General features: G+C 63.3%; 1 protein-coding gene and 1 long non-coding RNA gene across 2 annotated transcripts in view; one reads left to right on the top strand and one right to left on the bottom strand.

Moving 5' to 3' along the window:
* Positions 1 to 11,435: 11,435 nt before the first annotated feature.
* RBM38 (RNA binding motif protein 38) lies at positions 11,436 to 26,169 on the bottom strand. Its single transcript, XM_040459698.1, has 4 exons — positions 25,913 to 26,169; positions 24,981 to 25,104; positions 24,448 to 24,502; positions 11,436 to 12,198 (listed from the first exon to the last, which is right to left on the bottom strand). The coding sequence occupies exons 1-4, from the start codon at positions 26,147 to 26,149 to the stop codon at positions 11,895 to 11,897; spliced, it is 720 nt and encodes a 239-aa protein (XP_040315632.1). The 5' UTR covers positions 26,150 to 26,169; the 3' UTR covers positions 11,436 to 11,894.
* Positions 25,833 to 26,213, top strand: part of LOC121019898 (uncharacterized) — a 6,103-nt gene continuing 5,722 nt past the window's right edge. Inside the window, exon 1 of the long non-coding RNA XR_005785805.1 lies at positions 25,833 to 25,868. This is a non-coding gene — a long non-coding RNA (uncharacterized LOC121019898). The remainder of the gene's footprint in view (positions 25,869 to 26,213) is intronic.

Raw genomic sequence — 26,213 nt, 5'->3', positions numbered from 1 at the left:
ACCAACACCCCCCAACCTACCAACACCCACCAACCTACCAACACCCCCCCAACCTACCAACACCTACCAACACCCATCAACCCACCAACCTACCAACACCACCAATACCACCAACACCCACCAGCGTGGTTCTGAGAAGCTCCGTAGAGGCAGGTTCCGACATGCAGCAGGACTAGAGCCCTGACAGCAGGGATTGCTCTGGGCAGGGGGCTGCCTGGGCCCTTCTGGTTCTAGTCTGCTTGGTGCAGACTGTGCGTCTGGGTGGCTCATACCTGTCCGGCTGGAGCCGGAGCCAGCAAGCAAGGGGTGCTACCAGCGTTGGCCCAGGGAGATCCCGAGATGCTCAGAACTGGAGGGGTGAGGAGTGCCGGGTCTCCGCAGAGACTGAGCTGTTCTCCCAGGACAGGGCAGGGCACAACAGCAGCACGGGTAGCAACAAAGGACGGGCGCCCCTCGAGCGCCTCCCTCTGGCGTGGCCCTAAGTGCTCTTTCCATGCCGGTCCTGTGAGGCTCGAGGAGGTGTCAGTATCCATTTTGGGTTGACGAGGAAGCTGAGGCTCAGAGAGGGTGAGTGGCTTGCCCACGGTCACACAGCTTATAAGGGGAGGAATTCCAGTTCTAACCCCAGTCTGTCTGATTCCAAACCCTTGACTTATTAACCCTTGCGCTAGACCATCTCCTGAGGCAAAGTCGATTTTGCAGGGGGGTGGGGATGGGGGTTGGCGGTCTATGTGTCCTTCCATCCACCCCTCCATCCATCTGTCTCTCCATCTCTCCACCCTGCCTTCAATCTCTCCTTCCTTGTCTCTGTCCATCTGTCTGTCCTTTCTTCCATTCATCCCTCCCTCCCTCCCTCCCTCCATGAAGACGTAACTACCTGAATGTCCTCCCGCTAGACATCAGGATGAGACAACATATGTGGCCCCTGCCCTTCTCCCCCGCTTGACTCTCTCCCGTGGTCCCTCACTGGTGAGAGGCACGGTAAGGCCTGGTGGGGACTGTGGCAAACCGGGTCTAATCGTTGCTGTAGGGGAATGCGGGCCCAGCGTTCCCAGAGAAGCTTCTGTCGGCGGCTGCTCTTTCTGTGAAACACGCCCCCACCTCATGGCTCTTCGTGGCCGCACCACACTTCACGTCTCGCTCCCTCCAACGGAGAGCCCAGCAGCAGGTTACGGGGCTGGCTTCGGGGTCTGCCAGCTGCTCGCTGTGTGGCCTGGGGCAAGCTCCCTAACTACCTCGAGCCTCAGTTTCTGCGCCTGCAGAATGGGGGTGTATACACGCATCTTACACAGAGTGGTGCGGATTCCAGGGCCGACACCGTTGAGTGGTAGACCCGGGGCCCGGCCCAAGCGAGGGGCCCAGGAAGCGCAGGGTTCCCGGTCCTGCCCGCCCCAGAGGAGGAGCACGGCTGCCCCACACCCCTCGTGACTCTGGGGGCTCCTGTTAAACCCCGGCTTGAGACTCAGGACTGCGGCCTTTTGCACAAGCCTCAACCTGGGCCCGTGGGAGCCGAGCAGCCTGTGCCTTGGCCCAGGAGAGCTCATGATGCCGACTGGCCAGAGACCGGGTCCTGCCGCGGAGGGGCGGGCCTCTGGCGTGTGCTGACCGCTGGTGAGCAGGGGTAGTGGGAGGCCAAGGGAGGGGCAGGGGCGAGGCCCACCCTCCAGGAGTGGGGGCAACGGGGCACGCAGCCCAGGAGAGCTGGTCAGCACCAAGCACAAGCAAGAGGCATCCCAGACTCACCCTTAGGACGCTCAGAGGCCGGGCCCAGGCCCTTGTCCCTGGACCATGGCAACAGAAAAAGAGACAGTTGCTTTAAAAAAAAAAAAGAAAAAAGAAAAAAGATAGAAAAATGACAGAAACAAGAATGGGGGTGGGGAAGCAGCTTATACAAGGAGACCCAGGAAGGCACCGGGGGGCTAGGAGGCGGGGCCGATGTCTGAGCTGACACCCAGCGGCTTTTGAGCTAGGGCTGTGGACAAAAAGGAGCCAATCAGGATGTTTGACGGGAGGGAGGCACCTGAGAGCTGGCAGGGTCAGTTCGCACCAGTGGTGTAGGAACTGGGAACTGGGATTTTATTCCAGAGCAATGGGGAGCCACAGAGGTTTCTATGCCAGGAAGCAGCGTGTCCTGAGTTACCTTCTTAGAATATCGAGTGGGTTATGGATAAAGAAAATGTGGTACACACACACACATGCACACGCACTGGAATATTACTTGGCAATGAAAAAGAATGAAATCTTGCCATTTGCAATGATGTGGATGGAACTAGAGTGTATTACGTGAAGCAAAATCGGTCAGAAACAAATATATGATTTCACTCTTACGTGGAATTTAAGAAACACAACAGATGAACGCAGGGGAAGAGAAGGAGACATAAGATAAAAACAGAGACGGAGAAAAACCACGAGAGATTCTTAAATACAGAGAACAAACTGAGGGGTACCGGAGGGGGGGGAGGGGGATGGGCTAGATGGGGGATGGGCATTCAGGAGGGCACGTGTTGGGATGAGCACTGGACGTCGTATGGAAGGGATGAACCACTAAATTCTACTCCTGAATCCGTTATTATACTAGATGTTAACTAACTTTGATTTAAATATAATTTAGAAAAGAAAAGAAAAGAAAAGAAAAAAGAAAAAACAAAACTGCGGGGGTTACCATAGACAAGGGGCAGGAGGGGGTAAGAGCAGCTGGCTCGGGCTCATCAGGGGCGCCCGGATCGATACAAGCAAGGCGACAGACGCCGGAAGAAGCCCTCCCCGTTTGCATTTGCAGTGCGCACCCACAAACTTCTTTTCCTGCTTTTCATTACTCAGCCATAAATGATGCAGAACAGCGTGAAGACCCAAGGCAGACTCTCGGACAGTCTTGCCACCGTGGACATCGGGCCGCTTCCTTCCTCCCACTGTTATACGCGTACGCAGATGATCTCACTCAATTTACGCTATTTTAGAATTCTCCCCCCGCCCCCCGACGGTGTTGGTTCTATAATTTAGGAAAAAACACCTCTGTTTTGAACTTCTCTAAAAATGCCCCCCCGGCGCGGGACCAGGGGAGCCAGCGGGCGGGACCAGGGGAGCCAGCGGGCGGCACCCAGAAGCCAGCAGGAGACGACACGGAGCTGTCTCTGATGCCCCACGCTCCGTGGGCCGGTGGGCCGGGCTTGGGGAGATTCACCCCATCATTCGTGGCCAGGCTGCCGTCACCCCGCTGTGCACACCAGGCTTCGGGGAGAGCGGGCGGGGGAGCGGGGCTGATAAGCAGAGCTGGGCACTTATCGGCCGCAGCAGGAGGCCCAGGAGGTATCTGGCGGGCCAGGTGCCCACTCCAGGCCGTGCCCTGCGCAGACACCCGGCCCCCACGGCGCTCTGGGCAGCTGCTCCCGTCATTCTCGCTGTGTCTGGACGGTCCCCAACCCAGGGGCTCCCGGTTTGGTGTTTACGGCTCCGGGACAGGAACCCAAGTGTGACTCAGCAGCCGGGGCAGGGAACGCGGAGGGCCACACGCCCGAAGCTGGCTTCCCGGTGAAAGCCAGGCAAGGACGGGGCCGCTCCTCGGGGCAGGACGGCGTGGGGCCTCCGGAGCTGGACGTCTCGGGTCCAGATCCTGGCTCGGCCACGCACCAGCTCTCCGGCCCTGGGGCAAGGGGCTGAATCTACCCGGCCTTGGTTTTCCCATCTGCAAATGGGGCACAGTCGACCTCCCACGTTGCTGGGAGGGTTTGGGGGAAAGAATAGACACAAAACCATAGGAAGTAGTTTTAATACATGTCAGTTTAAGTAAGTCCTGGGGCTCTGAGGACAACCTTGAGTTCCAGGGGGACAGACCGAAACATGCTGTGGCAAGGGGGGTGGCTGTCACTTGGGGGGGTGGCTGTCGCTGGGGGGGGTGGCTGTCGCTGGGGGGGTGGCTGTCACTTGGGGGGGTGGCTGTCTTACTGGACTGGAAACACGGGGTCCTTCATCCCCAGGCAGGACCCTGAGAGGTGGAGGGTGGGTTTCACAGGAACCGGGGTGGTTTCCTCACCTCCAGCCTCAATTGCTCGCTCAGCTTTCCTGCAGGCCTGGGGGCGGGGGGCTCCACGTGTGACAGCCCGCGCGGCCAGCCTACGTCACCCACACCAGGCCGACAGCCGGCCGTGTCGTTTCCTCCTCGCAGCGGCCCGGGGAGGGCGGCCGTGCTGATGACCCCACAAGGCAGGTGACACAACCGCGATGCAGCTACCTGTCGCCCAAGGGCAGGCGGTGACGGGCCAGGGCACCTGGCCCTTTGCACGTCGCCGGGAGGGCCCACTGGCACAGCCCTCAGAGCCCGGAACACCGACCTGAGCCTGGATCAGCCGTTGCCGCCCAGGCCACTCTGCCCCTCTGAGCGTCAGTCTCCCCCTCTGTAAAATGGGACCATTAACCCAGTCCGCATGGGAGGGTCCTGGCAAGGAGGGAACGAGCCGGCACGAGGGAGGATACCAAACCGCACCCCCGGGCAGCACTAAGCCCAGAGCCCCGCTCCAGGACCCCCAAGGTGGAAGCTGTGTGGGCCTCAAGTCCCGCCCAAGCGTGACGTGCCCTGCGCGACTCTTCACCAAACTCGAACACATCGATGAGGAACAAGTGTGGCTGTCATCCCAGAACGGCCCCTAAGGTGCCAGGCGACCTCGGGCGAGTTCCGTGAGCGCTCCGAGCCTCGACCTCCCCACGTGGGACATGGGCACGGTGAAGGACCCAGCTCGGCGGGCTGGTGTGCAGGGGGAGCAAGGACACAGGCGGGGTCAGGATCAGCCTTCGCGAAGCCCCACGGGACCGTCATTGCCCCGGACGCGCGGCATCAGCTGGAGACACAAACTGCAAGTCGTCTACACAGTGGACGTTCTGCCTCCTTCCGTAGTAACGAAAGGCTGCCTGTATTCCAGACAGCTGTGCACCCAGGGAAACACCTACGTTCCCCGCCCTCCCTCGCGTTTAGGTATGGCCAAGTGACTAAGATCTGACCAATGAGACGGAAAAGCAACTTCTGGCAAGCCTCCCTGGGAAGTCACAGCCCGAGGTTCTCCTTTCACCTTCCCCTCCTTCCTACTGCTGCTTGGAACTTGGACATGACGGCTGGAGCTACCGCAGCCATCTTGTGCCATGCGACGGTCTCGAGAAAGTAAGCTATGGACTAAAATAGCATAATGGGAAGTTACAAGGAGTGTGAATTCCTGATGGCTCTGGACTGCCTGCCTCAGCTACCTTTTACGTGGGGAAAAACTAACTTGTAACTAGCTAAGAACCACTATCATTTTGCGCTCGTCTATTGAATGCCACTCAATCTAATTTTTCTTCTTCTTTTTTTTACGTTAATTTACTTATCTTGAGACAGGGAGGGGGAAGGGGTAGAAAGAGAGGGGGAGAGAGAGAATCCCAAGCAGACTCCACGCTATCAACGCAGAGACCTCATGAACCGTGAGATCGTGACCTGAGCCGAAACCAGGGGTCAGACGCTTAACTGACTGAGCCAACCAGGCACCCCTTGACCTAAGTGGACATTGCGTATGTGGAGGTTGTATATGTCTTCGTCACAAGGGACAGAAGAACAAAATTAACATGCAAAAGGGGGAATTTATTAGCTCTTGTAACAGAAAGGCCCGGGAATTAGCTTCAGGCATAGCTGGATCAAGGGTCACCAAGACCCTGTCTCTTCTTCACTCCTCAGCTCTACTTGCCTTTGGGCTGCTTTCCTTCTCAGGCAGTGTCTCCATAAGGCACAGGTCGTCCCTCCCCATCCCCATCCCCCACAGCTCCAGGCTTATCTGCTCCCAGCCTGGCTTCCCAGCAGAAAGAGCTTCCTTCCCCAAGAGTTCAAGTCCAGGACTGACTCGCATTGACCCCAACTGGGTCACATGCCTATCCCTGGGAACCAATCGCTGGGGCCGGGGGACTAGAATATGCCCACCCTGTCTGCACCGTGGAGCTGAGCTGGGGGGTGGCCCCGGGCTGAGGCAGTCCCGCTCCTCAAGGGACAAAAGCAGGTGCTACTCACCCAGGAAGGCAGTGGATCCTGGTGCCACCCAGCGATCACCTCAGCTGTGCAAGAGACTGGGGATCAGAGAGGGCAGGGGCTGGGCAAGCCCCACCTCCACCCCAGGTGTAGGGGGAAGAGTAGCACGGAGGTGACATCGTCTGACCCCAAACCCAGCCTGCCCCTTCGTGATTACACCCCCGGAGCGGGAGCAACCCCGTGGTCTCAGAGGAGCCCTCTTCTCCTCTTTGGCCCTCGGTTTTACTCATCTGGAAAGTGGGATAACGAGGCTCCCAAGCAGTAAAGGAAGTGCCTCCCTGAGGCCCGCGTGGCTCACACCGAGCCTCTCCCTCCCTGGGCACCCTCCCCCGGCCCCGGCCCCCCACCAGCTCAGAGGGTAACAGCTCGGAGACCTGCCAGCGAACTGGCTGGGGGAGCCTGTCTGCCCCTGCCTCTGCCGGGTGCCGAGGGGAGAAACAGGTCCCTCCTGAAGGACCCCTGAGGAGCAAGGGGGCCACAGGATTCCCAGCACAGCCCAGTGTGTGCCGATCCCCACGGCAGGGCTTAGGCTCCCCCCCTCCCCCGCCCCGGCTTGTCTGGGCAGGTGCCCCCCAAGCGGTGGCTTCCTGGGATCCCCGGAAACGCAGCACAGAGGGGGCATGAGGTGGGAGGGAGGCGGGAAGGGTGTGTTATGAGCCAAGCATCACGTGGGCAACGGGAGTCCCGTCCCACCGGGGAACACGCACCCCAAGTCGTCCCCAACCCCCAGGGGTGAGGGGGCGGGGGTGCTCGCCCGGCCCCACCCGGCCCTGCTCCCGGGGGGCCGCTCCCGGGGGCTCATCCCCCCGAGGCTGGAGGAAGTGAGCCGGGCGGCGGGCGGTGGCCCTTGGCAGGCTTCCGGCGTGCCAGGAGGACGTGGGTGCCCGCGACGCCCCGTGTCTGCGGCCACAGCCCTGGGCACGTCCCGCCCTGCCCTTCGGGCCCCCTTCTCTCTCTGCCCCGCTGGCCAGGGCCCGGCCCCGGGGGCCAGGCGTCCAGGGTCACAGCCCTGCCATCCCTGACCCCTTCCCCAGCCCCCGCCCCACGCCCTCCAAGCCACCAGGCCTGGCTCAGGGCCTACTTCCCTCTTCCCTGGTGGGTCACAAGCGTGAGCCCTTCAACACACTGGCTGCTGCTGACACGCTTCACGTGGACCCCAGACCACGGTGGCGGCTCTGGGCTTGTCACCAGCACGTGTGCGAGTGAACGCGTGTGTGCGTGCCTGGGAGTCAACATATTTGTGTGCCCACGTGTGCATCTGTGTGTCCCGTACACGTGTCCGTATATGTGTGTGTGTGTGTACAGATCCGTGAGCGTGTGTGTGTGTCTGGGGGGTAGGGAGAAGAGGGGACAGGGTGCTGTGTGTGCATAAACCCACACGTGCGTGTGTCCGGCCCTCTGGGCGTGCGGGACCAGGGACGGCCTTACTGATGGGGACGAGGAAGGAGCCTGCGCCCCAGGCTGGCTGCGGGGGAGACAGCTAAGAAGGGACTGGGAGCCGTGCCCTCGGAGGACGGTCAGAGCCCGTTTCTCAAAGCGTCAGGCCCGCGCCCCTCGCCTCCCAGGCAGGTCACCTCCGGGGCCATGGGGACCCTCGGAACGTCCGCGAGAAGCACCTGGCGCTGTGCCCGAGCCGGGTCAGCCCCGCAGACGTCCGCAGCTGTGCCCACCGTCACTAGTGACGACGACGACGGTGGCCGAGACTGGCGGCCACGGCCACGGCCCCCCCCCACCCCCAGCGCCACCGCGGTTCGCCCTGCTTCCCGCTTGGAGTGGGAAGTCCACTGGGACTTTGGCAACTCTGCCTGCCCTCCGTTTGCCACCATCCAGAGCCTCAGTCCTGGGACCCAGGAGGGCGTTTTCGGGGCTCCAAGGCCGGTCCCCGAGGCTGCCACCGGCTGATTAGCGACAGGAAATGGGCTGGCAGCGGGTGGCCCTCCAGATAAGCCTGGCAGCGCCCGCAACCCCCTCCCGGCCCCTGAGCCCTTATCAGCTGCAGCAAGTGTCTCTGAGCTGGGAGCCCCATGCTGACCTCCCCGACCCCTAGCCAGTGTTGGCAAAGCAAGACCCGGCAGGCCGGGGGAGGGGAAGGCCCGGGTCCCCGGTAAGAAAAGCCACACGCCCGGCAGGATCGCACCTGACTCGACCCTGGGAACCCCGACTCTTCCCTGGGCAGAGGCCGGGGTCCCGCACCACAGACAAAGGGAATTTGTAAATCTCAAAGTCAAAGTAACTGGAAAAGGCCCCAGGAGGCCCCTGGGGGACCACCAGGGATGGTGCAGAGGGGGTGGCCCCGGCCAAGCCCCCTCCTCCCATCGGGGTGACCCCATCTCACTTCAAAGCCAAGGGCTGACCAGGGGAGCAGTCGGTGGGTTCTGGGGCCACATCCAGCCTTGAGCAACTTCTCAGCTCACCACGCTTCCTCCTGCCCCATTCCATGTGAACACTGCCGTGACTGGTGTCTGTCCCTCCCTCTGTTCCCCTCCTGGTCCAGCCTCTCCTGGCTCAGGACCACCCCAGACACTCTACCCCGAATGGACGGTCCTAAAACTCCTGCCAGAAATCTCTGATGCCCACTCATCACCAGCCGGATCAGGTGATGCTTGCAAGCTTCAGTTTCCCTGAACTTCAACTTTTGGGCTGAGAGCTGAAGGAGGGACTCGGCCGGTAGAAGCTGCAGGACTCAACAGCACGTGCAAAGGGCCCGTGGTACGCTGTGACTGGTGTGTCCGGCGAACAGCGAGGAGGCCAGTATGGGCCTCACAGCACCGGCTTTTACTCCCAGGACAAGGGGAGCCACAGAGGGCTCTGAGCTGGGAGACATGACCTCTCTTTTGGTGACCGGGACCCCTCTGGCTGCATGTGGAACACGGACCGCGGGAAGACGAGGACAGAAGCAGCAAAGGGCCCACGGCGAGGGTCGAGGACAGGAGGGGATGGTGCCTGGGTCGGGGGCAGATTCCCGATAGGCTTCGCTGGTGGAAACGTCAGACCCGGCAACGGGTTAGATGTGAAGGTGAGGGAGAGAGAGGAGTTGAGAGCAGCTGGAATCTCTGGCTCGGCCAGAGGGGGAGGTGACGTCTGACAGGATGGGGACAGATTGCACGCTATGGGGCCCGACTCTGCTCTGCGGGATCAGGGGAGGATAAGCCTGGTGCCTGGAGTACATCCGGCCCAAAGGAGGCCCAACCCGAGACCTCCAAGCCTTAGCTCAAACCGGCCCCCTCACCAGGGTGCCCATTGCCTTCCCACTAGCTCCCCAGGAGCCCCTCCATCCCGCGCAGCCCAGCTGTGGTGTCCACCCCCCCCCCCCCCCAGGCTCAGGGGCCTCTCCACTGACAGCATCGATCAGACCACACTGTGCTCAGCTTGTCGGGTCACGTGTGCACGCCGCTATCCCTCCCCAGACTGCAGGCCACAGCAGGACCGCCCCTGGGTTTCCCCAGTTTCCTCAGCTCCGGTTCCATCACTACCCTAAACTTCGTCTCCTCCAGCCACACTGGCCTTCTTTTCCATGCATCCTACCCCAGGGCCTTTGCACTTGCTGCTGTCTGCCTCCAGCCATTCTCCAGCACCCTGTGACACCTGCTTCACAGGGCTCAGCGGTATCCAAAATCATCCCATTTGTAGGCTTGTTAGGTCACCCTCACTAGATTATAAACCCCAATGGGATAGCATCGTGTCTGTTTTAGGACTCTCTTCAGTGCTTTGCCTCTGACCGGCCCATGTTTCTTGGAGTGAGTGACTTCATCCTCTTTCCAGGCTGAACACTTCCTCCGTGAGTCCCCCATGATTTCTCCAGGATGGAGCTGTGGCTCCAGCAGAGTTCTGGGAAATGCCAGTACTATCCCTGGGCTGGGCCCCCTCAGCCCCAGACCAAGACTTCCCTTCCTTGACCTCGCACCCTGCCTGCCTCCCAGCATCCCCTAGGGCAGCTGGCCCACACATCTGCTGTTCTCTCCTCTCAGCAGTCCTCACTCAGGTTCTTCTAGAAGCACTTCCCTTCTCCTGGGGACAGGTCCCCCCATCCCACGGGGTTCCGGGGAGCCACCACTTCACACCACCACTCTGGCCCCTGACCCCATTCCCAGGACACTGCACACAGCTCGTCACCTATGAGGAGCCAGTCAGCCCTCCCCTGGGCTTTAAGCAGACTGCAGGGGAGCAGACGCCCAGGGCATGGGGGCGCTCCTTCCCTAGTTCATGGAAAGGGGGGTGGTAACAGGACCCCGTCTGTCCGGTCACTCTGGATGCCCAGAGGCCGGCGCGGGCAGGTGCTCAACAAACACTTGACTAAAATGCCCGGCGCCCAAGCTGTGACACCAAGTGATCACCGTGGCAGGGAGGGGGGTGGAGGGCGGTGGGGGGAGGGGGTGGGGCGGCGATGCCAGAGGCTCCCGTGCCAGAGAAAAATTACAGACCAAGTTTTTCTTTAAAGAAAACAAGTTTTATTTTTATAATCAGAACGTTCTAATAAAAATATTATTATAATATTAGCTACCTTTATTTTCTGGGCTTTGACTGTGTACCAGGCGTGCCGCAAAGTGCTTGCCCACGTCGGTCAGCCCCCTGAGGCCACCACTTCCCTGAGGTAGGTCCGAAGGAATACCCCCAGCGCCCCCCAACTTGGCGGCCCGCCCTCCCCAAACCCTTCCACGGGTCTCCTCCGCGAGGCTGCCCCTCGGCTCACTCCTCCCTTCCTCTGAGTGGGGGCCACCGCACGGCCCATGGTGCTCTGTCCGGGAGCCCCCCCACCCCCCACCCCGCCTGGCGGCACCTCTCTCACCCCACCCCCCACCCCGCCCCCAGACCGAGGCCCCCGCCAGGAGGCCAGACGTGTCTCTGCTCAATCCCAGGGCCCCAGCTGCTACACAGCAGGTGACGCCACGAGGGAGGGGGGCAGGCAAGGCCGGGTGGTCCTGCACTCGGAGCCCCGCCCACTCGCTGGCCGGCACGGTCGGTGCGCTCCGGCCCCTCGGCCAGCATCACCTTGGGCCACACTCCCTCCTGCCCTTGGTGGCTTGGGGCGGGGGGGGGGGGGGGGGGGGGGTGGGGGACACGCTGAGACCACTGCCCGTGGCCCAGAGAGACCTGCCCGGAGACGCCCACCCTCCGAGGGGCTCCCGGGGCCGGCAGATGCTTCGTCGCGCGGAAATACTGCCACCGTCGCCTTGGGCGGAGCCATCGACAAAAGTGAGTCTCTCAAAGTCAAAAATAGGTTCTGGATTCTTGGTGGTGGGAGTTCCCGTTGAAAAAATAGACTACGATTCTGAAATCATCTTAGTAGCAAAACAAGGACGATAAGAAAAAAGTTGCAGCTCGACAGAAGGGGATGTCGGCCGGCTCCCCGTCGCCAGCGTGGGGTGGGCTGTCGTCTAGAAAAAGAGAGTCCCGGAGGCAGACGGGGCCCCCCGCACCTTCCACCACGGCTCACCGCCCGCTCCGGCGGCTCTCCCGGGCTTCCCCGGAGTAAGGCATCTCCGAGCAGGGGCGAAGGGCAGCCGGTCCGCGGGGAGCGGGGGGAGGGCCCCGGCCAGGTGCGGTGGGGACAGGGCCGTGGGCGCCGGGGGTGCGGGGAGGGGCGGGAGGGGGGGAGGGCGGAAGGCTGGCGGTGTGTGCGAGGTCTGGGTTGTGTCTTCGAAGAGCGCGCGGCCGTCCCTTTCTCCCCAAGTCCTCCCTCAAGACGCGGCGGGTCCTGGATTTCAAGAGAAGCGGTCTCCGGTCCATCCGGGGTCAGGCGGGGCTCCCGCGGGGTCTCCGGAGGTACATGCGCGGGCGCGCACCCCGAAGCCCGGCCGGCCGCTTGCCCGGCGTGGGGCCGATGGGGCCGTGACGCCAGGGGCGGGAACGGCCCTCACTGCATCCTGTCGGGCTGCAGCTGCGGAGGCTGGTACTGCACGAACGTGGCGCCCGCGGGGGCCGCGGCCGAGAGGGCCTGAGGCACGGCGGCCGGGTAGCCGTAGCCCACGAAGCTGGCGGCCGTGGCGGGCGAGGCGGCGTAAGGGTACTGGTCAAAAGTGGCCGGCGGGTACTGGGCGTAGGCCGGGCTGGCTGGCGTGTATTCGATGTAGGGGGAGGACAGCGACGGGACCGGGGCAGCCGGGATCACCACGCTGGGCTGGACGATGGCTTGTGGATAGATGTAGTGGGGGGTCAGCCTGCGGGGCCAAACACAGAAGGTCTGGGTCAGGGGACGGGGCGGTGGAAAGCTGGCTCCGGAGTGGAGGGGCTGGGTGATGCTGTGTCCCCGCTCCCGAGGACCGCTCGTCGGTCAGATGGGTATGGCAACAACACATCTTCCTGGAACACACCAGCCGTGCTCCTACCACAGGGCCTTTGCACTGACTGTTTGGCCTGACTGTTCCCACTGCCCGTAACACACGTTCCCCGGCTCTCCAGAGCCCCCCTTCCCAGTGAGCCCTTCCCAGGCACCCCCAGCCCAACCCAATGCTCTGCACTCCAGCCATCTCCCCACGAGGCCCCCCACAGGGCCAGTGATTTGGGGGACCCAGGTTTAAAAAGGATTTAGAAATTTCAGACGGTGACGGCAGAGCATCAAGTCTAGCGTGGGCCTTCTGAGCTCAGGTCCCCGTGTGACTGCCAGGTCACACCCCGGCCCTCCACCTCCCTGTTCGTCTCCCCAACAAGCCATACCACCGGGGGACACGCTGCGCTGTCCTGTCCTCCTCCCCAGCTCCGGAGCTTTGCCCTGGTCACCGACAGCCCAGAGCCCGGCCCACGGCAGCTCGGCGAGCCTCACTGAGTGAGAACTGCAGGAATGAGGCAGGAAGGACAGCAGTGAAGACGAAGAGGACGAGAAGCCCTGGGAGCAAGGCCACCGACCACGCCCGGCGCCCACGGAGCCGGGTCCGAAACCGAAACACCTTCCCGCGGTGCCTGGTCGGACGCGCGCTCAGGCTGCCCTTCACGTCACCATCTTGTTTCACGACAGAGAATGGAGCTCAGAGGGTCAGCGGCTCGGCCAAGGCCCCACAGCGATGAAGTGAGGGGACCCTCCTGACCCACGCGTCTGTCCCATGCCGCAGGCTAATGTGCAAAACTGTCACCGCACGCCCGGGATGAGTCCCACGTGTCACGGGTGGGGAGACGGGGGCACAGAAAGGCCCGCTCGGCCAACCAGGCGCTGGGCGGCCCCGGGGCAAGTGGCTGGGCCTCTCCGGGCCTCGCGGCCTGTCTGCTCCACGTCAGGTACCCGGCAGCCCCATCGGGCATCAGTCTCTCCTCCGCCTCTTCTCGCACCAGCACGGGGCACGCGGGACCCAACTCCCTCCTGCACCTGTGGGGTGGGGCCCGGCTCCAAAGAGAAGCTGCTCGGAAAGGACAGGGCGCCCCGTTCTCCGACACTCAGCCGGGGCAGACACCACGGCAGCACCCACAGGATCGGCGACAATCCCGAGAACGCCAGAGGGTCACCTGCAGGGGCCGCAGCGGCATCCGATGTCCCTCCAGTCGCAGCACACGCGGTGGCAGTGAGACCAGGCGGCCCGTGCTCGGCCCCACGCCACTGCCCTCCACGCTGCCGGGAGGAAACCGAGCAGCGGACCCGAGATGCTGTTTATGCTGTGATATCACTGATGCTAAAGCAGCCAGATGCGTATTTATACACGGGCCAAGGTGGCTGAGGATGGGCGAGGCGGGCCGTAGGGAGCTGCCGTTTTTACGGGTCCAAGAACCGACGTCCTTCCGCACGATGTCCTGAGTGCACAGGCAGGGGCCGGGGGCCGGCGGAGGGCTCCGCGGGTCGTTCCAGGGCAGATGGGTTCCCGTGCATAACCAGGAAGAAGGAGCGATATTCATGGGGCCCAAGCGCCCCCCACGGTGGGACAAACCAATGGGGTCTCCCCACGCGGCGACGGGGAATGACACGTGCCACGGCGTGGATGAGCCCTGAGGACGTGCTGAGCAAAGGACGCCAGACCCAGAAGGCCACTCCCCCGACAGGAAACGTCCACACGGGCAAACCCGGAGGAAACGGGGGCGAAGCGCCAGGGGCTCCGGCAGGGGGCGGGGCCGGGCCGGACGTGAGTGCTTGCGGGGCTCCTCTCGGGCTGATGGACAAGTTCCGGGTCAGGCAGAGCGCGCGTCTGCACACGACTGTGAACACACTTAAGGTCTGAAAACTGCTGTCCGGTTTCAGATGTTCAGATGCTCGGTGACCCGTCCTTTGCGAGAGACAAATCCCGCTGCGGAGTGAGCCGCCCGCGAGGGCACGGCGCGCAGGGCTGCGACGATCTGGCAGCAAAGCGGGCGGGAGTCTGGGGCACACCTGCCGGTGCCTGCGGGGGCCCCCAGCGCCGGCCGCGCCGCCCTCCCAGCGGCAGCGCCCCAGTGTTCCCGCAGCAACACACCCAGGCCGGCAGCGGCCGTGCCTCCCCACCCCCACCCTCTGCCGCGTGTGCCCGGGCAGCTTCCACCGGGATCCCCGTGCTCTGGCTCCGGGCCACAGCGCCCATCCCCCTCCACCGCCCCCACTCCAGGAGCCTCCGCCGACCACCTCCTTCCTCCCCCCATGCAAACCAGAGCCTTTAACAGAGCCGGGCCTGGGTTCGAATCCTGCTCGGTCTCCTGAAAAGTGCCAACAGCGATCTCACGTCTGCCGGGGCCAGGATACGGCCCCCGCAGCTCAGATTCCAGCGGGGCAGACAGACACACAAACGTACCAACCCATGACCTGGAGGCGGGACTGCGGGGAGTGGTCAGGGTAGGCTTCTCGGAGGAGAGAGCAACTGCACTGAGCCCCGAGGGTAAGACAGGGCTGGCTGTGGGGGACCAGCAAGGCAAAGACTGAGGCTGGAGCCAGCGTGTGCGCGGAAGGAGCCTGGCAAGGGTGCCAGGCTGTCGCTTTCAGACCACATCCCTGCGGGCTGCTGTCCCACCTCAGCTGCTGTCCGTCCCAGCCGTGCCCTGCAGCACCTCCGACGCTCAAGGCCGTCCCTACCCGGGTCTGTACCTGCCAGCGACCCCCTGGAGCCCTCACCTCCCCTGCATCTCCTGTGAGCCGTGGGGAGGGCTCTGCCCCGACCCCCAGGGCCTCGCCCGAGGCCTAACTCTGGAACGAGCCGGGCACACAGCGTGTTGATGGAACAACAGGTCACGGGGAACAGGTTCTCCGCTGAGAAGGACGAGGGGCTCCCGCAGTCAGGACGCCGCCCGGGAAAGGAGCCGCACCCACCGGGACGTCCCTGGCACCACGAGAGCCCCCACCCGGCTCCTGGAGCCTCGGGAACATCTCTCACGGCAGCCCAGAACTTCTCCAAACATGGGCGGGGACGCCCCTGCCTTAGACACCCCCGGAGCATGTGCCAAAAAGGCAGATCCCCTGCAGACAGAGGGGTCAGAAGGGGTGACAGGCCCCCAGGGATCCTGATACACACCCACACTCAGAGCCACTGCCTAGACCCGGGCCTCACCCTGTCCACACAGCAGAAGGATCCAGGGCCGCAAAAATGACAGGTTTCGGGCGCCTGGGTGGCTCAGTCGATTGAGCGTCTGGCTCTTGACTTCGGCTCAGATCGTGATCTCACGGTTCGTGAGATTGAGACCCCGCGTCACAGTGCGGAGCCTGCCTGGAATCCTCTCCCTCTCTCTGCCCCTCCCCGCTCTCGAGCGCGTGTCCTCTCTCCCAAAATAAACTTAATAAATACACACGTAAGTAGGTAAGACAGACAAACAGGGCCCTGGCCGTATTTCCCCAAGGTCCAGCCGGATGAGGCAGTGGTCACATCTGCCAGGTCCTGCACTCTCCCCTGTCAGGACCAGAGCTCTGTCCCAGCCTCCACGGGTGAGGGAGGAACGGTCTCAGGCTGGGGAGGAAGGGAGACACCCGGTCCCTGACACCCCAGGATACAGCCCACCTGCGTCCACTCACCTGCTTCCCTTGAGCCTCTGCCCCACCCCCACTCTATGCAAAAAGTCCGAGATAACCCACCACGCATTTTAAAGCCACAAGAGGTACTGTGTCACCGCAGTGGCAGAGTCTCGCCTCCTTGTCCATACGCTGCCTGGTACCTGAGCCCACAAGGACTGGCTGCTGGCTGGAGCCTGTGACCGGGGCCCCCCTCGGGGGCCAGCTTGGGTCTCCAAGAGGCCACCCAGGTGGCAGGGCCGTCCCAGTCCAAGGCCCAGCAGCCAAGCTGCTCAGTGGATCCACAGAGACTGGACCCCCGACAGGTGTGTGCACCCCAGAGTGGGATCAAAAGGAAAAGAAGGAACGGGGGGGGGGGGGGGGGGGGGGCGGGTCCTGCCGCACAGTGGGGCCAAGAGTCAGAGGGAGCCACAAAGCCCCAGGAGGCAGGGCACGCGCCCCAGGCAGTTTCCCTCCAGCACGGCCGCCCCTCGGCTCTGCATGTGGATTTGCAGAGGCTGACCTCAGGGCCTGCAGGGAGGACCAGGACCCCCGCCAGAACAGGGCGACTCTGCCCCTCCGAGGGACACCGGGCCACGCCTGGGACATTTCTGGGTGCCACCCTGGTGGGTGGAGTCCAGGGAGGCTGCCAATCCCCCACAAGGCACGGGTCGGCCCACCGTGGAGACTCCTCCAGGGTCACACCCCTCACGTGCAGACCCTGCCGTGGAGCAAACTACAAAGCGAAGGGCACGCGCTCGGCTCTTGACCGCCCTCGGGGCCCGACGCCCCAGCCCGGTGGGCGCGGGGAAGGAGGCCGGGTGGGGACGGAGGGGCAGAGCTGCAGGGGTGTGTGCACACACGCCCACGGGGACCCCACTGAGCCCCCGGGGGAGAAAGCAAGCCCAGCCAAACCTGCCTGGCGCAGCCTGGCGCCCCCCCCTCCCCAGGCCCGCACACACGGCAGGAACAGGAGGCCCTGGCCAGGGGGCAACGGGGGCAGGGCCCGCGTGCCCCGCACGTTCCTTGCCACCCCACCCACTCCCCAGAAAGGCTGGGGCACCACCAGCCTCCACGTGCTCGACCTTCAGACCTCTGAAAAGGCCACAGGCCGCACAACACTCTGCGGGCGAAGGCTGGTCTGCCACCAGGGCCCGCCCACTCTCCCGCCCCTGCCCCCCCCCCCCCCCCCCCCCGCCCCCCGGGCCTCCCCCCCCCCCCCCCCCCACCTCCCCAGGTCAGTCAAGCCTCCATCTACCACACCCCGTCGAAGCAGGTCCTCTGTGCCTGCTTCTGCCCCCATCCGGTGACCAGAGGGTCATCTTAAAAACATCCAAGATGGGGCGCCTTGGCTAAGAGTCTGACTCTTGATCCCGGCTCAGGTCGTGATCTCCTGGTTTGAGAGATCGAGCCCTGTGTCAGGCTCTGCACTCTCGCTCTCTCTCTCCCTCCCAAAATACGTAAACTTAAAAAAAAAAAAAAAAAAATCCAAGAGACCAGCCCACCCCCAGGATCAGAACCCTCCAGCGGCCTCCACCCTCCCCAGAACCACACCGCTCCCCCTATGGCTTCCCACACAGCCAAGCCTCAACTCCCCCTGCAACTCTTCTCTACCCACTGTCCCTACTCTCACCACCCTGTTCCCCGGACGCAACGGGCACCTCCCCCAACGGGCCTTTACGCCGGCTATTCCCTCTGCTTGCAGGCTGCTTCCCCAACCTCCAGCCTCACCTCCTCAGAGGCCTTCCCCGACCAACCCCCAGGTCAACGCCACTACATCCCACCCACCCCCGGCTTTATTTCCTTCTTACGACCTGAGACCCGTCATTTACTTTCCGTTCTGTTTTCTCGATGAAAATGTAAGCCCCCCGAGGGCGGGCACTTGGTGCCGAGCGCCGGGTCCCGAGCACCTAGCACACCATCTGTGGAGTGCGGAGGGCCTCAGGCAGGCCGCGGGATCGCCGGCACCCGGAGAGCAAAGGAGCCTCCCTTGGGCATGCTGCCTGGGTCCTGGGATAGAAGCTGCAGCCCTTCAGAAGGCAAAGGAAGCAGCCCAGCTGGAAACAGCTATCGCCGGACCGGGCCCTGCTCGCAAGTGGGGGGTGGAACCCGGCGGCTCGGTTCAAGGCTGGCTCTGGTCCTCGCCAGGTGCCGGGCTGTGTCAGCGCTGCCTCTGTGGGGTGAGTGAGGTCACCCCCACCGCTAGGGCTGCGTGAGGATTTAACGCTCTGCACGGCCCAGAGAGCGTGGCAGCACCAATGACCTCCTCGGGCCTGAGGGACGACAAGGGAGAGCCCCCAAGCCGGCCAGGACGCACAGAAGGTCCTCCCTCTCACGGCCACCTGGCCCCAGCCCCAGGGAGAGCAGACCAGGAACCCTGGAGGGAAAACCGGACCAGCCAGCAGGACAGCTGGGCCCACGGTCGGAACCTAAAGGTCAGGTGGCCCGATGCTCTCCAGGCTTGCTCCGACCAGGCGTGACCATGACCTGCAGGACCGGGGGCTCGTGGCTTCCTGACGGCACACGGGGGAGCCACGGAGTCTGCCGGGACCCGAGGCACGGCCAAGGGCACCCCAGCGGACTTGGCCCAGCGGAGGTTCAGGGACAAGAGCCCTGAGTCTGGACCCTGGCCATGCCTGTCCAAGTCCCTCAGCCCTCTCTGGCCTCAGTTTCCCCATCTGTAAACTAAAGGTGCCAGCCACAGAGCCCAACAGGGCCTCTGCTGCGTCCCCAGAGGCCCCTTCAGGAGACAGAGGTCTCGGGAGCCTGAGTGGCCCAGTTGGAGAGGCGGCTGACTGCTGCACACACTCAAAGCAAAACTCCGCTAAAAGGAATCACCACAGCCTCGGAGGACTCATTTTCTGAAAGCAAAGCCACCCCCAAAAGTACGAACAAAAAAGGCAAATGAGCCCGTTTCACTTTTTCTGCTCCCTGGAGGTTTTCGCCAGCCGTGCTGGGGACCCAGGCAGCCACCGGGGGCGCAACTGCAGGCTTCTGGAAGGAAGGGGCGCGGAGTGGGACGCCAGCGCAGGCAGAAAAGCAGGTCCGGGGCTGGGAATCCCCGGAGGGGGCACGTGAATGCTCCCTGGGGCCACCAGACAGCAGGCAGGAGTAGGGCAGCGGCACAAAGCAGGTAAGCCGTGCCTCCGTGGGACGCCGCCAGGCCTCCCCCGAACTTGTCCAAACCCCGACCCACACCTGCGCCCTCTCCTCCAGGCCTATCCGGCCTTCCACGTGCTCAGCCCAAACCTCTGGAATCTTCTCAGGCTCCTCCATCACACATTCTTTAAAATGTATTGTATTTGGGATCCCACAGCTGCTCACCCTGGCCCGAGCCAGCGGCCACCCCAGCTGCGTGGGGACCACGGCCTCCACCGCACGGGCCACACAGCAGCCAAAGGGATGCTGTAAAGACACAAGTGACCCGGCCCTCAGCCACGCAGGGCCCACCTCAGTCCCGCGTCACTCGGAATAAGATCTAAATGCGCCCCTGGGCCCCCCAACTCCCCCACTTCCTCCGCCGGCTCACGCTGGCGTCCCCGGCCCGGCCGCCCCTCCCCCCACAGCGCCTACCGCCACCGGGCCTGCCCACACTGCCGCCGGGCTGCAGGCCACTCTGCATGCAGCTACAATCCGGGACGGCATCCCCACGGCATCCACGGCCTGCCGGGCCGAACGAATGCCCAGCTTCCTGCTTCCACCCACGTGGGAAGGGTCGGGAGCACGAACGCTCTGCTGAGCCCTCGTCGCGTTCACGCGGGAGGTGGCGAAACTGAGGCTCAAGGAGGAGAAGTCACGACGACGAGGGATCACACACACAAGCCACGGAAAAGCGCCTCCGGGCTCTCGGCCCAGTGCTCTGGCCACGGCAACGCGAGGGGGCTGGCTGGGCCACCCGGGAGCCCTCCCGCCCCGTTCCCCCTGCTCCTCCCGCCCCAGGGCACACCCTTGGGGGTGGTTCAGACACCCGCAGGCCTGTCTGTGGCCAGGCCTCTGTCCCTCGGCTCCGGGCTTCCGGACGAGGCTCTCCGGCCCTCAGGCTGCCAGGGCAGCGGGCCGGAGCGAGGAGCTCATCCTTGAGAGGAACCCAAGAGCCACCCCGGAGGCTGGTTTCTGTTACGGCAGACGGGGACAAACAACAGGTGTGCACCGGCGGCCCACCGGGAGGGCCACGCGCCGGCCCACGCCTCGCTCCAGTGCCAAACAGGAAGCTACGGTGTGGGGAGCAGGGCCACCCCAGGCACCCTGAAAGTAAAAACAAGCCATGTGACACCACAGCGGGGAGCAGGCACCAGCTTCCTCCCAGCCCCCACAGCCTCCCGCTCTGACCTCACTTCCTGCCGCGCCCCCCCCCAGGGGGGCGCTGCGACTCACCACCCCTGCCCCGCCCAGCCTTTAATCTACTTCGTATTAGGAAACAGCAGGAGAATCCTGAGAAGTTGCAAAAACAACACAGGGAGGTCCTGGGTGCCCTCCTGCCGCGTCCCCCAGTGGTGACGTCTTACACAACCCAGCGTGCGACCAAAACCAGGCACCTGATGCTGGCACGGTGCTATTAACCAGGCTGGAGGCCCTGGTCAGGTTTCGGCGTTTTTTGGGGTGTGTCCCAGTGTGTCGTCTGATGGCCTTCCCATTGCTGCGGTCCCCCCCCCCCGGCCCTGGTGACCCAGGTACTGGGCTCGGGCCCCTCGGCGTGCACACACCTGGGGCCTGGTGATGGCGGGGACAGAGGGAGCCTGCCCAGAGAGCATAGGCGTCCCTGGACCCACAAGGCATGTACCGCCCCAAGAGGGTCCCATAGTGGGTGTCAGTCCTGGGGTGTCTGGCTCGGATTTGCTCAAGAGCTGGCCAGAGGGAGGTGCTGGGGCCTCGTGGAAGGAAGGAGAGTACTGGAGCCACCCAATCGGGCCCCCGGCCCCACACTGCGTGAGCTCAGACAAGTTTCTCCTCACCCGGTGCCTGCACGGGGCAGCTCGGGCAACAGGCCTTGTCGGAGGGCTGCTAGGAGCTGGGTCCCTGACAAATACAAGTCTCTCTGTGGGCCAGGCCCCCGACCCACCGGCTCTGCACAAAGGCACCCACTCAGTGCTCAAGTCAGCCCTGCATCCTGGTCTCCATCCTGGTCATCTCCGGGGAGATGAGCCCAGGCAGACCCTGGGATCCTGGCTCCAACACAGGATGACCCTGCTGTCTGGGACCTGGGGCCTGGTCTCACCCTGGCCACAAAACAGGACTTGGCGGTGAATGGATGTGAAGGCCCCAGCAAGGCCCCCTTAAGAAAAGGGACGGGGGCTGTGCCCAGAGAAGCAGCTGGCCCTTCAAAAATAACCCAAGGAGAGGTTCCAAGTACAGCCAGGCCCAGGACAAACCTCAGACCCTGGCAGGTCTTAGGTCTAGCCCTGGACATACACCCTCTGACACCAGGAGGTCCCTTCCAGACAAGGCTCAAAGCTCTGCCCGGACATGTGCCCTCTCCAGACCACTTGGAACTTTCCTGCCTGCAGGCTGCTGACTGTCCCACCCGGGGGGGTCGGCCAAGAGATGCTCAGCTGGATGGTCTATGGCCTTGGTCATGTCGTCCCTCTCATGGTTAAGTCACTGGTCACCTGCCAAGGAAGGATTCTCCAAACCTCAGGCCTTGGCCCCACACACAGTTACAGGACAGGAATGCACAGCCCAAGTTAGGTCCTGAAAGACCCCATCCCCCTTAAAAAAAAAAAAAACAAAAAACAAAAAAAAACCCGAGAGCCAGGGAATCCAAGCAAAAAGGGTAACTTGTTAAGAGATTCTTTGGCGAATCTCCCACGCTGATGCTTACGGCCCCACAGGCGAGGATTCCGCAGTGGCCTTGCCCAAAGGTGGGGCCGTGCAACCTTTAGACCTGTGCAAGGCATAGGATCGGAGGCAGGAAGTCCGGGGGAAGTTCGGCCAGGCAGGAGAGGGGTTAACTGGTTGAAAAGGCCGAGCTGCCCAGCCCTGGCTCCCACCGTGCCCTCGGCCGGCGCAGGCCCAGCCTCACTGCCAGCCCGCAGCACACAACACTGACTGCTGAGTCAGGCCAGCCTCGCTCCAGCCCGATTGTTCTCGTTTGCAAAGACAAAAGACAAAAGGGACGCTGACGGCCCAACTCTCCCAACCGAGGGGCACTGGGGGAAGGCAGCTGACCCCGGGCCAGCCCGGCCCTGCCTCGCTGGGAGAGCACCCCCAGGGGCCCCTCCCGCCACCCTGGACCTCTCAGCGAGGCCTGGTGGGAGGCGGCGGGACCCTGAGAAGCTTTGGGCCACTGGCCGCTGGCAACGAAGACCTGGACGCTCCCTCTGACCCCTTGTCCCCGCCTGGGTCTCCGCCCCCTGGCAACCAACAAGAAAAGCCCGAGGCCTCTTCGTCGTCACAGGTATTAGATGCCAGCCAGAGATTTAGTTACAAGACACGGTCACGTGAAGTCGGGAACGCACGGCGGTAAGATCTGCACCGACCCCCAAGCACCCTCACGTGGGTGGCACTCAAGGGACCGTGAGAGGAAAGGCTGGGGCACCCTTCCTACCCGCCCACCCCAGAGAGCGGCGGCTGAGTGTGGGCTCGGAGCCAGTGGCCCGGTTTAAGTCACGTCACTTAGGTCACCCCGACAGACTGTTAAGCGCTCTTCGCCTCAGTTTCTTCATCTAGGAAGCGAAGGTAACATCAGCCCCAACCTCAGAAGGCTGCTGCGAGGACAGGAGAGGATGGGGGGCAGGGGCACAGAGCACCCGGTCCCGCGTGCTGGCACCGTATGTGAAGAGGTCATTATTTCCGTCAAGGAAGTCACAGACGAGGAAACCGAACGCTCAGGAAGAAGACGCCACCTGCCATCTGCCAAGCGGACCCGGCTGGAATGTGGCAGAACCAGGATTTGAACCCAGGTCTGCAGGCTCCAGGGGCCAAGTCCTGACAGTGACTGGAGTCCTAGAGGCAGCCGCAGCGGATCCGAAAAGAGCTCAAACGTGCTCGGGGAAGGAGCTGCTACATGGTAAGCAGGACAGAGCCGCTGATGCCCGCCCCCCTCCACCCCCGGTTCTGTGCAGCTGGCCCCTGCTCCAGGCCCTGCCCCTGGCCACCTGGGACACACCTGGGGAACAGCACCAAGGCTATGGAAAATGAGGAATGCCCTCCTCATGTGACCTGGACCCCAAGCAGGAAGAACTTCGGATGACGGCAGATGTCCCCAAATACCTCCCAAGACGGCTCCAGACATTTATGAAGCAGATGCCAGGGTGAGAAGGAAACCCAGAAGCACCAGCTCCCGGCCGCCCCCGGGCTCCCTCCCAGGAGAACAGACTGAGAGCTGGGCTCCCACGCATGCCAATCCACGCCAAGGCCACCAAGCAGACACAGACGCCGCGTGTCCGGGCGAGCACCCCCAGATCGTGGGCACGCAACAACTCCTCAGCCATCTGTGTGACCTGCCCGGTCCACCCGAGCCCAGCTCCCAGCCCTGCCAGGGAAGCCAGGTGGTTCCTCGAACTGTGCCTCTTTCTAGGGCAGACACATGCACGTGAGACACACACACACACGCACACGCGCAGCTTGAAGCACAAAATCCAGAGCCTGGGATTTGGTTCTGACAGCTTGAGAAGCACCAACGTTCTAAAAGGGGCTGTCTGTGTTCTCACCGCCCTTGCCACCCCCAGGAGCACACCCCACCCCCGTCGACACGCTGCCGGCACTGGGACACACAGCCAACATCGATCACGGGGCTGGGAAGTCACACTGCATGGCAGGCCCCTTTGTGCCCCTGAAGTGTGTGTGTCCTTCCACAAGCAGCTGCCGGGACTTATTAGAACTTAAAAAAAAAAAAAAAGCCAGGCAAGGGTGGGATGCGCTGAACCACAGCACGTCGGACAAAAGGCCCACAGGCCGGGTCCACTGGGGCTGGACAGCTGGCCCCGGTCCCGTCTCACCTGCTGCAGCTTTCATAAATACCAGACCCCGGATGGCAGTGGCCTGCTGGCACCATCTGTCAGGCACCAGAGCGGGTCACCCGGCACCCTGAGAAGAACGCAGCCGCCGGGCCCACAGAGCACGGGCAGCACTTCCGGAGCCTTCACTGCCCTCCCTCACCACAGGCCTCTCCCGAGGTCTCGGCTCACAGAACTCAGAGAGGCCGCTACCATCCCCATTCCACAGAGGGAGCTGGGGGAAACTGAGGGACAGACGGCTGTGTAGGTTGCCAGAGGTCACGCAACTGGTCACGGGGAAGCCAAGGCTTGAAACCAGGCTCCGGCAGCCTCCGGGGTCTCTGGCAGGACTGGAGGAACGCTCTCAGCCTTCTCTCCGTCCTCCCGGCTGGCCCTGCCTCCCCGCCCTCCGAAGGCAATCAGGTTTATGGAAGATCGGAGAAGGCGACGGTTCGCAGACACGGAAAGGTAGATGCAAAGGGCATCCCGTGGGGCTGGCGGTCCTCGGATGAAAGACTCCCTCAGGCCAAGGGGCGCCCGGGGCCTGCTTGGCCAGGTCTGCTCACCCCCCCGCCACCCCCCCCCCCCAGCCAACAGTGTCCACTCACCCGTAAGTCCGCTGGATCAAAGTGGGGTGCAGCTGCTGTACTCCAATGGCAAAGCCTGAAACGAGAGGCCACGCAGGGGCTCAGCCTCACCCAAGGGAGCAGAAGCACACAGCCGTGCCCTCCCCCATCGGAAGGGACAGATAACTGGCTTCCTCTACACTCCCAGGCCACCTTCCCTCAAATCCCGAAGCTCCCTGCCTAAGAAAGCCGACGGAGAGGGGTAACAGCGGCCTCTGGGTGTCTGTCCCCCTGACCGCCAGCCCCGGGGAACCACTTCCTCCTTCCCTGGCGGACGGCTGACAACTGGCTGATGCGCCCTCCTCGCCCTGTCCCGCTGGCACATGCACCTGGACGACGGGGTCCAGCTCCCAGGCTAGGGGATGACTGCCCAGGGACAGCTCTGCAAGCACATGATAGCTGACGGCCACTCCTGGGGCAGGGCTGGGGAAGGGGGGGGCCCTTTCCACCCCACAGATACCAACACTGAATATAGCAATCAAGACGAGCCAGGAAAGGAAAACACAGGCTCTCACCCGTCTGGAGGCTCCTCGGCTTGGCACCCAGATACGCCAGGTTCACGTTGGCCTTGCGGCCATCGATGTTGGGGTTCGGGTCTTTGCAAGCCCTCTCCGCCGCCGCCCGGTCGGCCATGGTCACCTAGAGGAACACAGATGCATCAGGGGTTTCCCTTACCGGTGGGAGGAGCAGAGCCCTCTGCTCCGGCAAGAGGCACTCACTTCCCCCTCCCTGGGGGGCCAGTTATTCAGACCCTCTGACCCAGTCCCCACCCCCCCACCATGGGGCCCTCCTGCAAAGGTGCCCCTGGATTCCAGTTCCTCCATCCAAGTTCATGTGCTGGGAAACCTAGCTTTACCGACAGAAATGATCCCCAGGGGAGACAAGGAACTTCCCCCTTTCCTCCCCAAGGAGGGCAGGGGCCCCGAGCTTGTCCTGCCTGCCTGTGGGGGTGCGAATTTCCTCGTGGGAGGGGTTGGGGGACACCGGTTAGAAGGAAAGTAGGAGACGTGCCTTCAAACCGTTTGTTTTTTTTTTTTCTTTTTTTACTTAAGCCGTTTGTTCTGGGCGTTTAAAGGAACTCTTATAAAATACTGGAGGGGAGGGGGTGCTAAAGGCCTCCAAAGCGCCCTGAGGTGAAGCCTCTTCTGCTTGTTTGTTGCTCCAGGAAGTCCTGGGAGTAAGCCGACTGTCCCCAGAATCTCTCCACAAACTCCGAAGCGCTAATTGAACACAGCGGCTCTCCCTTTTAACCCAAGGAGTGGGGTGGGGGCAGGGAGCCGCGGCCGAGTAGCGGCGGCGGGACGGGCTGGAGCGTGAACCTCCGCCCCCGAGCCCAGGAGGGGGCAGCAGGTGCCGGGGCAGCTGGGCGTGCGCCCGCCGGTGGACTCGGCGCCCCCGGCGCGGTAAGTGCGGGGCGGGGTGCGCGCCCGGCCGCGGGGCCACTTACGAAGCCGTAGCCGCGAGACTTGCCCGTCTGGCGGTCGGTGATGACCACGGCCTCCTCGATGTCCCCGAAGCCCTCGAAATACTTCCTGAGCGAGGCGTCGGTGGTGTGGTAGGGCAGGCCGCCCACGAAGATCTTGGTGAACGTGGTGTCCTTCTGCGAGCCGTGCATGGCGCCGGAGGCGGCCGGGGGCCGCGGGAAGCCCGCGCTCGGGGCGCACGGCGCGGGCTGCAGCAGCATGGGCGCCGCGGGCGGCCTGCCCCACCAAACCACCGAAGCAACCCGAAGGACCCCAGAATAGGGC

This window comes from Herpailurus yagouaroundi, unplaced genomic scaffold, assembly GCF_014898765.1.
Source record: "Herpailurus yagouaroundi ecotype Mexico unplaced genomic scaffold, PumYag 246, whole genome shotgun sequence".
In the NCBI taxonomy this organism is placed as follows: domain Eukaryota; kingdom Metazoa; phylum Chordata; class Mammalia; order Carnivora; family Felidae; genus Herpailurus; species Herpailurus yagouaroundi.
The sequence above is the reverse complement of the archived record's forward strand: the minus strand, read 5'-3'. Positions and strand labels throughout refer to the sequence as shown.